Source organism: Colius striatus, chromosome 3, assembly GCF_028858725.1.
Source record: "Colius striatus isolate bColStr4 chromosome 3, bColStr4.1.hap1, whole genome shotgun sequence".
Taxonomy (NCBI): Eukaryota; Metazoa; Chordata; class Aves; order Coliiformes; family Coliidae; genus Colius; species Colius striatus.
Genome location: NC_084761.1, coordinates 377,718 through 393,377, shown reverse-complemented (window position 1 = coordinate 393,377; position 15,660 = coordinate 377,718). Strand labels below are relative to the sequence as shown.

Here is a 15,660-nt window from a genome sequence, read left to right as displayed (position 1 = left end):
ACAAGAGAACACAGCAAGAAGCACGTCATCTACCTTTGTTAGGTCTCAGCACACTTACAACAAAGCCAAACTTTCAGCAGCCCTTCCATTCAGTATTTAAATTAAAACCCCAACCCAGTACACAAAGCCAATGTTTTATCTGATTCATCGAGCTCTTTGCAAGACTCCAGCTCCATCCCTGGAACACATACCTTGCGCCCACAGCAGTAGCCAAGTGATTGCATAACGGGATCAATTTCTTGTTCAAACACCTCCGCCAGTTTAGTGCAAAACTTGTAGACCCTGGAAGTCTTACGATTGTACAGCCAGGCATTGTTAAACATTAGCCAGACATCATCCACATACTGCCAGGGCTCCTGGTACTGCCCAGTATCCAGTTTACGTTTAATGGTGGAAAGATCCATAGGATTCTTGACAATGTCGAAGTAGTCCTTCAAACACACACAAAACCCTTCATGTTTAAGATGTCAGCTTTCACAGTATGTTGAACAGAAAGTGTTTACACAAGCAAAGACAAAACACAACAATATTTTGTCTATTTTTTAATGCCAACTCACCGGAATCCCTAACAGCTGGGGATCCACAGGCTGTCTGAAAGGCAGAGACTCTGGGTCCTGCCGGTACAAAGCTTCCAGGGTGGGCATGAGAGCCTGGCGCAGCTCCTCGGGTTTGAAAACTGTGAAGGAAAGTCAGAGAGGTTAGAAAACTTGCTTCCATGTCTCCTAATGTCTCGACTCCTCAAAAATCCCAATCTTGAGAGGAATTCCCTGACCTGCATAGCTGATTAGAAGCAAAACCTACAGTTGGGAGGCTACTGCACAGCTTTTATGTTTACTCAAATGACAGCAGGTGATACTGCCAGAATGAGCTGGGATGGGAACAACAGTAGCCCATAATGATACACACTCCAGAGCTTGAACCCCCCCAAAACTTACCCAGAACCAAAATAATTCAATTGCTCCAACAAGGATGAACCGTAGCTCTTCAGAGAAGACACTAAGTGTATTTTCCCTCCCTTCCTCTAACCTTGTTTGCTATTTCCAAGCCGAGACTCCTCTAGCAAAAGCCACCGTAGTGGACAAGGCCCAAGAGCCAACCCTACAGAGAGTAACCAGATGTCTTGATAGCTGGCACAGGGATTTTCTGGCCACAGTGTACAAACAAGTCCTGGTCTGATGGACTGTTAATTGATTTTTGAAAGCGTTAATACTTCCAGATTTACACGCATCATTACGGCCGCTTGGCAACAGTGGCATGGCAACGGCCACGTCCCCTTCAATGACAAGGACAGGAAAGGCAGGGCACTTGCTGAAAAAGAATGGCAACTCAGAGAGCTCTCTGAAAGTCTCAGTGGTGTAATTACATTTACTTCCTTAGGAATAGCGTCTTTAAACAGGGAAGAATGCCTGTCACTGAGGAAAAAAGACAACTCTGGAAAAGAGGATGGCATCTAATATTTATCTACCTGGCTGGAATGAGAATGGCCCCAAAAAAGGGAGCAATTCGGAGTTCTGATAAAAGTACTTACATCAACATGGCTGCAGTGACCCCTTCGAGGCCAACCACTGCTCTTGTCACTCAGATGGTATTTTGCTAAGATATAAATCGCTTTTTGGGACGTGGGGTTGTGCCTCAAACGTGTGTGACCAATAACAGAACATTTGACCAGAGCATCTCCCTATATATATATTCATTTTACAAGGAAGCTTCTGTTTTCCTCTCTATCCCTTTTGCAAAACTGAATGCTCCCAGCTCTCCTCCAACAGCTACATGATCCTTGTCAGGAGCTGCCATCCAGTCGTCCTACTTTGTCTTGGATGTATGAGTGGCAAAAAGAAAACAGGGTCTCTGCCTGAATCATGACAATGCATTATCTGCCGGAGGAAAGCATAATGCTACCTTTTATACCTTGTATATCTTGTATTCCAAAGATAAAACCCTGCTTATGTCTACTAAGGAGTAAATTCATAAACAAAGACCTCTTCACAACAGAAGGGAAAATATACCTGAATACACACACTCCTTCTCCCTCCAAGCCCTTGCAGGTTTTGCACTATTGTGTCTTATAAAGTAGGGAAAAAAACCAGTAAAATTAATCCTGGAGGTCACCAAAGTAAAGGAGTCATCTACAATGACGAGACAGGAGGTACCCAAATTGGTATTACACTGTTTCTTTTGAGAAGAGGCAAGGAACCAAATACTTTCCTTTCTTGCTTACACTAAATTTGTAGAAAAGAAGTAAAACCAAATCAAAGCCTGAACTTGGAAAGATTCAGCTGCCTGAGTTTATGAGGAAAAACCTTGATGAGGAAGAAACTGTGCTGAAAGGGTGGCTGCAACTCTCAAAGAAAGAGCTCAACGAGAGAAACTCGGGAGGGAATTGAGCAAACCAGTATCTCAGCAGTATCATCCTGGTCTGTAGTGTTTCCCATCACTTAAAGCACGTTACAGCTGTGTTAGTCTAAGTGAGCACAGCCAGGTCCATGGTGCTCAGTACACCTGGAGGGGTGATACAAACAGATGATATTCCAATTCCACAACATAAGCCATCTGTACCCAGAAAAAAACCAATGCTTTGGGGTTCAGATGAATCTTTTCAAACATTAAGGTACCAGGCTACAGCTTGCTAAGTCATCTTAGAGCCTACACCCCATGGTGCTCCCAGCTGTGAGCCTTCCCCTCAGGTGCAGGATGTATCTGCTACATCCCACGCTACTGCAGGGTGCACCTCAGGAATCTGGTCACAAAGGAAGGAAGAAGAGTTTCCAGTACTTCTGTAATCCATGAGACACTCCAGATCAGTCTTACAAGGGGTTTTAAAATATCATATAACCCTTAAGCACACTTCGCAGTATTTGCTCTCAAATACCTCTTGGTGTATTTAGCATTTTAATACAAATGGTCTACTGAAGCTGGACGAATTACTTGGTGAGCAAATGTCACTGTATATGGCTGTATCTGCCCACACTGCACACGTTACACCACGTGGTTACTAGGGACAATACTTCCAAGATAAAACTGTGGTATTAAAAGAGGTATTTGAACACACACCAATCCAGACTGAAACAGCAGGACATGGTGCAGCTTCCACAGACTGGTTCTACAAAAGCCTTCCTCTTGCCTCAATTTACTTGCAGGTACAGCAAGTATCCTTATAACATGCAGCAGCAACTCTTTCTGCTGGGAATATAACTGGTTTATAAATGCTAATAAGCTTTCCACTCCCTGTGTTGCATTTTGTTTGAAACAGGCTCTGCCAGTTCGTTCTGCAGAACACACTCACTTGGCTGGCCCACTGTGCTACAAACTGTAAACACCATCTACAGCAAAACGTGCTTTCTTACAAAAAGATTATGGTTAGTAATTAAATGCAACCTGAAGCCCGAACAGGAGATCAAGAGTTAAGCTGCATAAACTTTGAAACTTTATGACTCCTCGGTCACACTCTGGAAAGCACACACACACATCCTCCTGATACAGTTATATGCAGTTTCCTTTGCAAGGGAAGAACACAAAAAAGTAATTAAAATGACCACCTCTTTAACCTTTTTGACATTTGAGATGGTTTGAAAACTTACCTTCGGTCAAAAACTAACCATAGGAAACATCATCTGAAAAGTAGAGATGCTAAAAGACAGTGCTCTAAACAGCTCAGGTTTTTGAGTCCAAAAACTGATCTTGCAGGCTCCCACAAAGCCTCAGCTACAACTGGAGTGATTTGGTTTTGTCTAAGAATCTTACTGACTTGTTCCTCACTAATCCAAGGCATGCAATCATTTATGTAAGTTCATTTGAGACCTGTAATGCCATCAAGTTTCCTTTAGGAAACTTACACAGTACAGATACAGTCACACCTAAATCTACACTAATGCTGTAAATAAAACTTCAGAGACTACTGACCGAACTGTTTCTGAGGAGGAAGCTTTCAGATAATGACTATACTGAAAAGCACATGAGACTTCACAAAAGTTTAAGGCTATTGCAGCAGTCCAGCCTCGGAGATCTGGGGAGATCAAGCACTTAACTGTCAGAATCTAATGCTAAATCTCAGTATGAAGGTGGTGCAGCCTCTAATGGAAAAGCAAAGCAACAAATACTCTTGGCTGCTGAGAGCACTCTTACCTACACTGAGATCCCCTGAAAGTGCACTGCCCAAAATATATGGGGAGAGAGATGTATATACAGTTTCACCACCAACCCCTGCTTTATTGCCTGGTCCCTCTGGGCAGAAACTGGAACATGCAAGAAGACTGCTGGGATGGACATCACAACGACATGCTTTTCTCCCCTATGAGCCAGGTAACATTAAAGGAATCCTACTTTCAAATGTATCCTACTGATCTCCTAGAGCTCCGTGTGCTGGATCACACGTGCAAACAGACCTCCCAGCAGGAGCTGAGACTGCAGCAAACAAACTCCAGTGAAAACGAAGGACACAGGAACACCTCGGTTTCCATACACGTACTTTTTTTGCGGGGCTGAGATGGTGACGTGGACTGTGAAGTGGTTCCATTAGTGCTGCTCTCCTCTTCCTCTTTAACTTCTACTTTTACTTCAGGCTTTTTTTCTTCTATTTCCATTGGCTCCTGTTTCTGTTCTGTTTCAACTGGTTCTTCTTTTATTTGTGCAGATCCTTGTAAATCCTCCTCCACCTTAAGAAAGGATGCAACGAGATGTACTATTACATCTATGGCCCACACTTCAGTCACCAAAGTATTAGTTTGAGACTGTTAAAGCACTCTCCGTCCATGGCTTTCCTCAGGACAGTTACTTTCCAGTAACTACCCTCCTCTCACCCCTTAGCTCACCAATTCAGACACATCATTAAGTGCTTTTATATCTATCACTGCTTTCAGTTAAGCTGTATAGAATCTCATTTACCTCAGTCTTAGCTTCCACTTGTGTCTCACTAGTCTCTGGCTCAGTTTCTTCAGTTTTAACTTCTGATTTGATTTCTAGCATTGGTGCATCTGGTCCTAGTTGCTGGGAATTCGTATCAGCACTAGCAACTGAGGCAGGGGTGGGGACCCTGTTATCAATACTAGCTGCTGCCTGGGATAGCTGTTGTAAAAACAGTACAAAAGAAAGACACTGCATATATAGAAATATTTTCCTTTACTAAAAATGAACAGCACAAAAAAGACATGAGATGATATTCTAAAACAGTGCAGAACATGGATACAGGAGCTCACTGCAGCCAAGCTTCGGTACCACACATTTAATAACTGCTTTACAGAGGAGAAGCCGAGGAAGGATTCTGCCCCAAAGAGGCTCCTCTTGCAGAGAAAACACCTGCCCAGTGAAACACTGTACATCCCTTGAGACGTGCATTCGTCCTGACTGTGTCTTACAAGGAAAGAAATAAACACAACTCTCATGATCAGCAAAGACTGATCCCGGTACCAGGCCCGGTATGCCTCCTCTTTCTGCACGCTGCTGCCGTTTTAACTCGCAGCAGTTTGAAGTCGTCCAGTGTGCCCCCCTCCTTCAAGCAATGCTGACGACATCCAAACACAGACATTTTCACACATCTCCACAACAAGTCCTTCGGTCTAAAGGAGAAGCTACTGTGGACAGCTACAAGCTCTACACGTTCAACGACATGGTGCTACACATGGGGAGATCTCTGTTGGAATGTCACTGTGCATGGAAAACGCAGCTAGCTGGTACTTACTGGAGTGCCGGGTGGCTGTGCCTGCACGGACGTTGGCTGCTGCTGAGGTGGCTGCGGGGTTGGCACCGACTGCGGCTGCACGGGGGTCTGGGGCTGCGGCGTGACTTGAGCCTGTGCCGCCGTCTGGCCCGTCGGTGTGCTTTGTGTCTGCGTCGCGTTCGGAACGGAGCCCGGGGTCGGCGTCGGGGTTTGTCCCGAAGACGAGACCGGTGTCGATGGCTGGGTGGGTGCTGCTGGCTGAGGAGGAGTCATTCCAGTTGGCGTTGGGTGCTGAATAGGTGGCATCCCAGCAGCAGTGGACACAGGAGGCGTAGTCTGATGTAGAGGCGGCTGGGTCACGGGCGGACACGGTAACTGCCCACTCTGTGGTCCCAGCATGTTCATGGAGTTGGGAAGAGCAGCACTGGGAACCTGCCCCTGCTAGACAGAAAGAGAGTCTCTTACAGACACGACTCCCAGAACGCTGGGAACCACACTTATCTGTTAAATCACAGCACTGAGCCTTCCTTAAAAGCATCCTGGAATTCTGACGGAGAGATCAGCTACAAACAAACGCTGAGACTGCAAACCCAGTTTATCTCCTTGTTTTTGTCAGTCCTTAGTCAGAGACCTGGCTCCTAGACCCAGATGGGCCACGCATGTCTCTGTGTTAATACAGCTGGCACAGAGAGGGAATCCTCCCCATCTCTTGACAGCAACCCACAGGCAGACAACCTCTAAGTCATGCCATGAGCTGGGCAAAGGTCAGACCTGGCATACAAAATGGTTTTGAGCAAATACACATTTTTGGCCAGGTCTCTAGAGCAGCCCTGCTTTATACACAGTTGAACACATTTCATGCCTGTCCCGTTGCACAATGCAGGGCTTCAGAGGGTTTGCTTTGGTTTTCAATTCTAATCACAGTGCTCCAGATGTGTGAGGAGATCGTGGTTCACTTCTTCAGAGCAGCAACAGTGTGCACAGGCTTCTAAATTGTACATTCTGCTACACATTGCACCACATAACCAGTGACAGAAAAGAACACTCTATCCTCAGATCTACCCCTACTCTTAGAAATCCAAATCAATTCACAGCTTCCTGCAGATGAGGTCTCAAATTTAAACATGTTTGTATATTCACTGCACTGGGGCAGTTTTATTCAAGCAAGTGCATTAGGGAAAAAGTGTTCACCACAAAAGTGGTCAAACAACTGAGCCAGAGCCCAAGAAACTGTAGATGCTCTATCCTGAACATATTCTAAACTTGGCTGGATAGAGCTCTTTGTAATCTGATCTAAGTTGTCTCTTGTTTGAGGATGGTGCTGGACCGGAGAACTCTGGAGGTCTCAACTAATCTACATTACTTGGACTCTTGAGTTAAAAACCAAGCCTCTCCCCGTGGACAAGCACATACTTGGGCATTGCAAGCACAGTTGCTACTTCACTGACCACCACTGTAATAGGGTGCTGCCCTCCAGCCAGCATGTGCAGGTAGGCCATGTAAGAGCTCATGAAGGCAGATCTAACCCAGCATTCCCCAAAGTCAGGAGTGGCCACAGTTAACAACAGGCATATGAATATAAATAAATAAATGCAAAGAAAATCACAAAGAGCAAATAACTATCAGAAACAGCTCCCACCTGTGCCACCCCGGCCTGGGCTGTCGACTGACCCATGCCGACGTTGTTCACATTCATCGCCCCACTGGAGGCTGGAAACTGATTCTGGGGCAGGAATTGGTTCTGGGTAGGAGCCTGACCCATCATGTTGTTGGAATGAGCTCCCATCATGTTCTGTGGCTGAGGCATTCGGGAAGGAGACATTGCCATCTACAAATTAACACCCAAATGAAAGATACGACCATTTAGTATTATTGAGCAAAAGAAAGGAAAATAATCTCAATGTCACTGGCCAAAACATAGGCCAAAAAAATCTCCCAAGGAAGTGGGCACATGCTTCAGCATTTGTTCCACAGCACTCAAGAGAAACTTGTTTTTAAACAGGTAGGATTCAAACTCTGCTGAGGCTCTTACACCTCCTGCTTGGTTCTGTGAGCTCAGAGGCAACCCAGCGAAACCAAAAATGCTTTCTGTTCCTCTAAAGAATAAAAACAGATTTTCATGGAGGAATAAAGAAGGTGTACATACTGCAAAGGCAGTTTCTGAAGGAAACAGAGATCACTGCATCTCTGGCATCTACCCCTAAGGATTATTTTCTTTGTAAAAGCCACATAAACACTGAAAACAAACGTCTCAATAAAGGTCTGACAGATGCAGCATGCTTCCATGAAATTATCCTGTAATTTACAGCACTACTCTCTGACATGGCCTTTTCAGAACAGCATTTTAACACTGCAAAGTGCACCCAATTCTGAGAAGGAGTTGGTAACAAGCAGTACGAACCGCAGGAACGGCACCCATGTTGTTCATCTGTACAGGGTGGTTCATCGGAGAAGCCGCACGGGGTCCCATGGGTGCTTGTGGCATCTGTACATTCCCTATGGACATGGGGTTAAACTGATTCATTCCTGCAAATGCACCCCCAAAACAGCTCATTAGGAACAAGTCATCATTAGGCATGTACACTATCACATTCACATTTATTACGCCTGAAGTGTGACCGCCCTCCACATCAACTTTTGCTTGAACTTCACTCAAATCACTTGGCTTAAGAGACAAATTGTGATGCAAGGAACACTCTGAAGAACAGCAGTTAGGGTAAAATGTAACTTCTGGTGTCTAAAACAATTGTAGAAGATGAAGAGTGTGGATGATGTGCAAAGAAGGTGACTAATACCTTGAGATAGTTTCTTACAACCAGGCGTTTGCTTTGAAGCAGCAACGTCTGAATTCAGGCCTCATTGAAATGTTTCAAGTAAGATAAAAAACCATATTGTGTATGTGAGAGCAATTCCCAGCCTCAAACTAGGACAAAAGCTAACTATATGCCTAGAGAAGCTGCTGTGTCTTTCATATAAAACATTTGATTCCTCCAACACACCCAAAACTTTTCTAACAGGAATAAATGTGTAAATAAAGCACTCTGGAACTCTGCTGTGTTCAACTTTTTCTCCTACTGTAATGAATTTTAAAAGGATGCAGCTTCTCAAGGACATTTCAAGACAAGAGTCAACTGACTTCTAACATTCAATTGAGAAATGAAATCACTGGGGGCTCTTTTTTTGGAGGAAGCTGAAGCACCTAAAAACCATGGGTTTGCGTCTTTCAGGAAAAGGACCCCCAACACCCACGAGCCCACAGCAGCCTGGATCAGTGACGGCAAACCATCAGCGCTACAAACAAGCTGCAAGACTTCTTGAGATGCACTTTACATCAGAAACCAAGAAAGGATGTATCATCCATTATACAGACCCTAGGATTAATGTGCTGCAGTTTCAGCTACAGGTGTATTTTTGGCTAGCTAACCGATGACAACGTGCTAACATCCTCCCCCTGCCCCATCATTACAGCGTGTTAATACCATATCCCCAGTATTCCTGCCTGTGCTTCTCCTCTTTCTGAAAGGACTGAATTACCTCCCGTTTGCTAGCCAAGTGCTGAGCACACGTTGCCAGTTCTTATGACAACATCACACTAAGACAACTCTTGCTGCAGAGCAACAACAACAAATGATGCTGAAAAAAGGGAGACCCGGTAGCTTCCCCCCGCTCCAACTCCCAAAAGAAAAAGAGCAGATTAGCTTTTACCCCCTAACAATTATTTTGCTCCCACAAATTGCAAGTAGAGAGGAAAACAGATACCTTGAGAAACCTGCATACGGCTGATAGGCACGGTTGGCATGGACATAGGCCCATCTGCAACACAACAGAGGAACGGTCAGCAAAAGCCAGCTAACAAATGAACTCCAAGGCACACAAAGGGAGCAGAGCTACAGCTGGAACGTGGAAGGATCTCCTCCAGCAGCACTTACTGGGTGGCCTGACGGGCTGTGCCTGGCCCATGGCAGCAGCCACCTGTGGGATACCAGGGGGCTGTGGCCCAGGGGTCTGTAAGGCTGGCTGATTCCCCAACATCCCTTGTTTATGTAGACGAGACCTCCGCTTCTCTTCTAGCTCCTTTTGTATCTTGTAGATTTTCTCTGCTAATAAATGATAGTATTCATCCTGAAAAAACAAGTGAAAATACATCAGTGTCCAGTACACAAAAGCAGCAACAAAACTTCTGCAGCCACCTGTGGCCTGGGGTTTTGCAAGTACTCTCCTGCCTATTTAAACCAGAAATCTTTATCAACAGTCTCCATTTAACAGAATTCAGAAAGTCTGTCAGTGCTTTGGTGCAGAAAGGAAAAACAAAGCTTCCAGAAAACACAGGTGAGACTTGGCTTTATGGCTACCCATCGTATCTACTCTGAATAGATAAGCTGACAAAGGAGAAGACAAGGTTCTCTGCTGCTCAGACACAAACCAACAGGAAGCTATGATTTAATTCATCAGTGTTAATGACTTTTAAGTGTTATTTTCATAACAAGCATTTTCACTAACTGAATAAATGTCAGGAGACAGATGTTAAAGACAGATCAGTTTTCACATAAAGAAGGAAAAGGTCTCCTCCTAAACAGCCTGACTGTCAACAGCCATTGCAGGGGATAAACAAAAACAGACAAAACCCCAAAGGAAAGGAGGAAATTGGTGACAAATAGTCCAGAGGCACAGACAACTAAACACTACATCTGTACAAGATGAAAAATCCATTTTACTCAATCCACACTCACAGGAGATCAAATAAAGACAGCTGCAGTGCACGGCAAGGTAGACAATTTTGCTTGTCAGGAGCTGCTGGACACACATTTGCCAAGTGCATAAGATTATCCACCTGTTAAAATACCAAACACTAACCCTCAAGACCATGTTTCTTTTGTGAGGTCACCTATGCCCTTGAAACTCAGTGTTACACGGAGCAAAGGTTGAGTGGTGCTTGTCCCACTACCGTTTTGTCTTTGTCCAATTTTCATCAAAACTAGGATTTGTGATTAGAGTAGGACTGAATTAACTTCAGAACACTAATGGGAGACAGGTATTCCTCCCCTGCCTCAGTAAGGGAGCCCAGTGCTGCAACAGGAAGCTTTGTTTCCTTCAAACGTCTGAAAAATCCATCAGCGCAGACACTTTTTGCTGTCCATTTTAAAGCCACCACAGCCCCTTCCCTGCTCAAGACACTGCACCTCTAAGCTTCTACTTGTAAGTTTAACTTGGTGCTCCTTTCACACTGCAAAGGTTCCTGAAAAAGGATGTGTTCACAAGCAGCAAAACAAACCAGTGTCACGCTGCTCACAACGGTGCCTCACACTAATCTGTTCCTCAATGTCAAAGTAGAACAGATGCTCCTCAAAAGGAGAGATGCAATTCCACGTGGCATTGTTAATGCATTCTGAACTACTCCCTTCTTCCAAGTTTGCTGCTCGCAGCCAAGCATGTTACATGAATTCCTGTAAAAGAGACCTCAAGTAATGAGGCTCTGACAGCCGTTTTAAAGGGTTTCATCCTCTCTAATGCTGTTGTCTAAAGCTGCCAAGGTGTTCAAAGGTGATCACACCCAAGTCCTCCTTGCTGAACAACCTCTTGGTAGCCACAAGGAGAACATGATATTGTCACTGACCAACCTGGCAGCACAGCAGCATCACAAGTATGGCCACTGCCCACCTGCCTCTAGGAAGTAAAACCTGCATTCCATCTCTTCTAAGAGATGGTCTGAGAGGGTCAAGACTAAGTGTTACTGTCTTACTGGATGATTACCACCTGAAACACCACTAACTACCGCCTTTAGGTACCCTTCACCTTACTTTAGAATGGACCTCAAGGTTCCCATCAGGCAAGATCTCACCAGCAATTATTACTCGTGTTACCAACACTGTCTTCACCTGATGAAACCTTTTAGGGAGGAGTTCTTTTAGGGTAGAACTACCAGTGTCATCCTGAAATGATATCCTCAGCATGTCAGTCAACAGAGGTTGCTCCCTCTGAATAACAGCGATTTGACCTGACACCTCTTCGCAGACAGAGCAAAAATCATGAAGAAGAACAGGAGTCGTGTCTTGTTTCCCATGCGCAAGGACAAACGCAGGCCAATCGACTTTCTACTGTGTTAACGTGTGGAAAAGGTATGTGTCTCGGACAAATCACTCAGTGCTGCTGAGTACAGGAGGAGTAATTCCAACAGTGTGGGTAAAAGTTAAGCAGTATATAAGAGGATGGCATTCGGAGAGAACCTCCAAAGGTAAAAAGGCATTAAGAATGTTTTATAAGTATTTGCACAGACTTCCAGAAAGCAGAAAGTCAGCAAGGCAAAGATCAAGAACTGCAAGCTGTGCTCCAGTCCTCATGCACAACAATCACACTTTCAGGAGGAATGCAAATAAGGCTGGGACAACGTTGTCTAGATTTCATGGAGCAGGGGGAGATGAATTAGCTTGGAGTGACATTAATCAGACGCCTTGGGACTATACAAATACTGTCACAGAGGGAAAGCACAGTTTTCCTTATCAAGAGAGCAGTGAAATGCTTTTCTATGGTTTTCATTATAAGGTTTGTGATACCACTCTTCTTGAGCATACAACACTGAATATCTGGACTGAAGCAACATACCCTACTGTTAGCAGACTCGTACATATCTCCTTCCACTTTTCTGGCATAAGCCACCAAGTTCTCCATGCGGCGATCCTTCAGTGCTGCTGGGTCAGGAGTGGGGAAGATGGCTTGGACACTACAAGAAAGGATAAAGAATAAAATCCTCCAGAGGAGAAAAAGTGTGATTTGATACAGCTTGATAACATTCAACCTGGACATTCCTTCACACATCAGAGACTTAAAAACAATTTCTGTATGGTTTTACAAGAGTCTAGATTGCACTACTACCCACAAGATTAATGCAAACCCAAGCATGGAAACCATGTGGGGTCTGACAGTCTGGTCTAAATACTTGTCTACTACAGCAGAGCATATTTACTAGCAATGTAAACTAATTTAATGCCCATTCCTTAACGAGCACAAAGGACAAACTGAAGAGGAGTGCTATAGGTAACAGCTCATCCTCCATGCCCCACTGTCACAGAGACACTACTGGTAACTTTCCCATCGGCAGTTTTCCAGCTCAATAGTAGAAATACAGTACTGAAATTCCTCAAAACCATTCAGGAAAAGCACCAGGTCTTGGTGAATACTTACAGTTTGTGCACTAAATGATTGCGCAGGTCCTGAGTGACATGTTCATGCCATGCTTTCCTTACCCCGGTACTAGAAGGAGGTGCAGCCGTTGGCATTGAGCTGAGGTTTCCAACATTGCCAGAATTTGTGCCATCATTCATTAGTGGGCTATAATAAAAAGAAAAGGGATGGTCACAGTGCAGAATGCAGAGTTTTTGTGGCTTGTTTGATGCCCGGAGTAATTTCTAAGTAATTCTTTCAGCACTTCGAGCTACTGCATCAAACGTTTCTGTGATTCTAAGTGAAATGCTGGTATCAGCAAACTGTGATACCTCCAGCAGCAAAACAGTTTGCAAGACACAGTAAGAACAATAAAGAATCACAGCCTAAAAATACAAAATATTCTTCCTTTGGGAAATCATTTAAAACTAGTAAATATTCTGGGGGAAAAAGTGGTAGATATAGAATTGAAATAGCAAAGAGGAGCATAGCTGTAGATGTGACTGATCATCACCATGCCAACACAATTAGTTTGTAAAGCATGCTCTTTATTTACATTCATAAGCATGTAAATAAATGTTTAATTGAGCAAGAATGAAAATGTGTGCATTACTTATTTGTCCCAAGGGATGTTGGAAGAGCAGTTTCAGAAATTAGACTAGCTTGCTGGTCTGTTGTTATTCCTCCTGCGGGAAGGTTCATCTGGTTGGCTCCTTGGGGACAAAATGAAACATCATTGGCACCCAGTTCACAATTTAGACAGTAACATGGCAAAGCCACACTTTACTGACCCCTCTGGTCAATGCAAGAAACAACCTACCAGGTGAGTATTTTTATGGCAGTATCTGCTGTGATGCACATATGGAACAATTGACAGATTCAACTTAATAAAACTAGTCTATGAAACTTAAAATTCACAAGCTCTTAAGATTAGTTCAATAAGCTAAAAATAAGACAACATTAAACAATTAAGTTCCAGAAAGAAATCAGCATTTGAAACAATTGTCTACGACAGATGAAATACTCGTTAAGCTAAAATCCTTCAGCAGTTCTGTCTGACCACCTCACACAACAATAAGCTATGGACTGTACCTTAAAAGAAACTGCAACTAGTGCTGTTTGGCAGAGGCAATATATTCAAAGCCTTCTAATATTCAACTGTGAGTGACTGCTACTGTCTATAAATAGTGTAATTTTAAGTTACTAATGGACATGACCAGAAAGTCACTACTCACACCAAGGGAAATACTTGACTATCCTAAAAATGCAACAGCTCAGTATACTTCGACAGCTTAGCTTTGGGATCTTGTCCACCTACCCAATGCATTAATGGTCCTCATCTGCTGGTGAGCCTGAGGCTGTGCCGGCTGTTGGCCTTGTACCTGGGGCTGCAGCTGCGTTTGAGGCTGGTTGCCATAGGGCAGGCCGAGAGCAGCGTAGGCTCGTTGCATGGAGCTGGGGTCAATCGGATTAGTATTACTGAGCGACGGAGTATTCTGCTGGCCTGTGCCAACAGAACCGATGGAATTCTGGATCCCACCAGCTGGAGATCCTAAAAGGGCTGTAAAAAAAGGAGAGAATTGAAAATCGATGAGGGCAAACAATAAAGCAAACCATGTCAACAGAACATGCATATAGTCACATGGTGTGTACTCTTCTGCCAAAGGACAGAGCCACAGCCGAGACGCCAAGTGAGGAAACTCAGCCTTTGATCCTACCAGACAGAAATCACCCTAGCAATGAATACATGCAGTCTGACGAGAAGTGCTGTAAAATGTGGGCAGATAAGCCCACAATTACTGCAATATACTGGAGCCTATACTTTATGTATCAGGCTAAATAGGATTTTCATGCCTGGGACAGTAGACTGGGGGGGGTGGGGTGGAATTACTTCCTCTACTTCTCTTTCCCATCAGTTCCATTTTAGGTCAAAATATTTGGCTCCAGTATAGAGATTCTGAGTTTGGACGAAATACTGTGTCCTTGGACACAAAGGTAACACTGAAGACCTGTTGGCAGAAATTTTTCATTCCCAGCAGTCACTAGATGAATCCTCAGAAGGCCAAATCACCCTAAACCTCAAGTTACTCAGACATACGAAACGCCCTGATGGGTTTCGGAGTGTACTGACGAACCCTAAAATAACTGTAAGAGTTAGAAAGGGGATGAGTCTGGCACAGGGTTTGGTAAATGGTTTATACAACACTTATGTTTTTAACCTGTACAACTGCCACAACCTTCTGATCACACAGAGGCACGGAAGAGCCATTTCCTGTGGGCAGGAAATGGAAACAATGGGGAAAAGCAGCTTTTGCTAAACCCAGAAATGAATAAAAATTGGCTTTCTGGTCCCCATTTTAGCTGCCATTCTACGCAGTAACACGTCCCACCGTGAATGCCACATGGAGTATATTCTTTCACCACAGAGACACTGCATTTCAACAGCTGAGACTCTGGTAGCAGTAATGCTTACTTTATGTTTTCCTCCTCAAGCAATTAAATTACTAACGCGCATTACAAATTTGTGAGCTAAACACAGCAACAATAATAGCATTTAATATAAGGAACAGTAGTTGTTTTATTGAGATATTAGGAGAGGCACATGGTTAGGGAAAAAAACAAATCAGGAAGACAAGGCTTGTGAGACATCAACAGCATTATCTGGGCTTTCTGAAACCCTCATCTACCGTGGAAACTGAGAAAATCACTGAAAAAGATTCACATGCTTTCAGCTTCCATCCAAGAGAAAACACACACATCACAGAGTCCAGACTTTTCCCTCTCTGGCAGAGGATTCAATCTGAGCTCATGTGCCAAAGGACTACAAATAAATACATTTGCCAAAAACC

General features: G+C 44.0%; 1 protein-coding gene across 5 annotated transcripts in view; it reads right to left on the bottom strand.

Annotated features, from left to right (window-relative positions):
• CREBBP (CREB binding protein) overlaps nucleotides 1–15,660 on the bottom strand; it is a 91,987-nt gene that overhangs the window by 24,705 nt on the left and 51,622 nt on the right. For 2 of the 5 annotated variants that reach the window (XM_061993670.1, XM_061993673.1), the window contains 13 exons: nucleotides 14,130–14,372; nucleotides 13,425–13,524; nucleotides 12,833–12,979; nucleotides 12,254–12,371; nucleotides 9,583–9,775; nucleotides 9,413–9,466; nucleotides 8,055–8,179; nucleotides 7,293–7,481; nucleotides 5,675–6,094; nucleotides 4,882–5,061; nucleotides 4,466–4,652; nucleotides 558–676; nucleotides 192–431 (listed from right to left, as the gene is read on the bottom strand). In XM_061993670.1, coding sequence (XP_061849654.1) covers nucleotides 192–431; nucleotides 558–676; nucleotides 4,466–4,652; nucleotides 4,882–5,061; nucleotides 5,675–6,094; nucleotides 7,293–7,481; nucleotides 8,055–8,179; nucleotides 9,413–9,466; nucleotides 9,583–9,775; nucleotides 12,254–12,371; nucleotides 12,833–12,979; nucleotides 13,425–13,524; nucleotides 14,130–14,372 — 2,315 coding nt within the window. The remainder of the gene's footprint in view (nucleotides 1–191; nucleotides 432–557; nucleotides 677–4,465; nucleotides 4,653–4,881; nucleotides 5,062–5,674; nucleotides 6,095–7,292; nucleotides 7,482–8,054; nucleotides 8,180–9,412; nucleotides 9,467–9,582; nucleotides 9,776–12,253; nucleotides 12,372–12,832; nucleotides 12,980–13,424; nucleotides 13,525–14,129; nucleotides 14,373–15,660) is intronic. The other 3 variants (XM_061993671.1, XM_061993672.1, XM_061993674.1) reach the window with 3 other exon arrangements.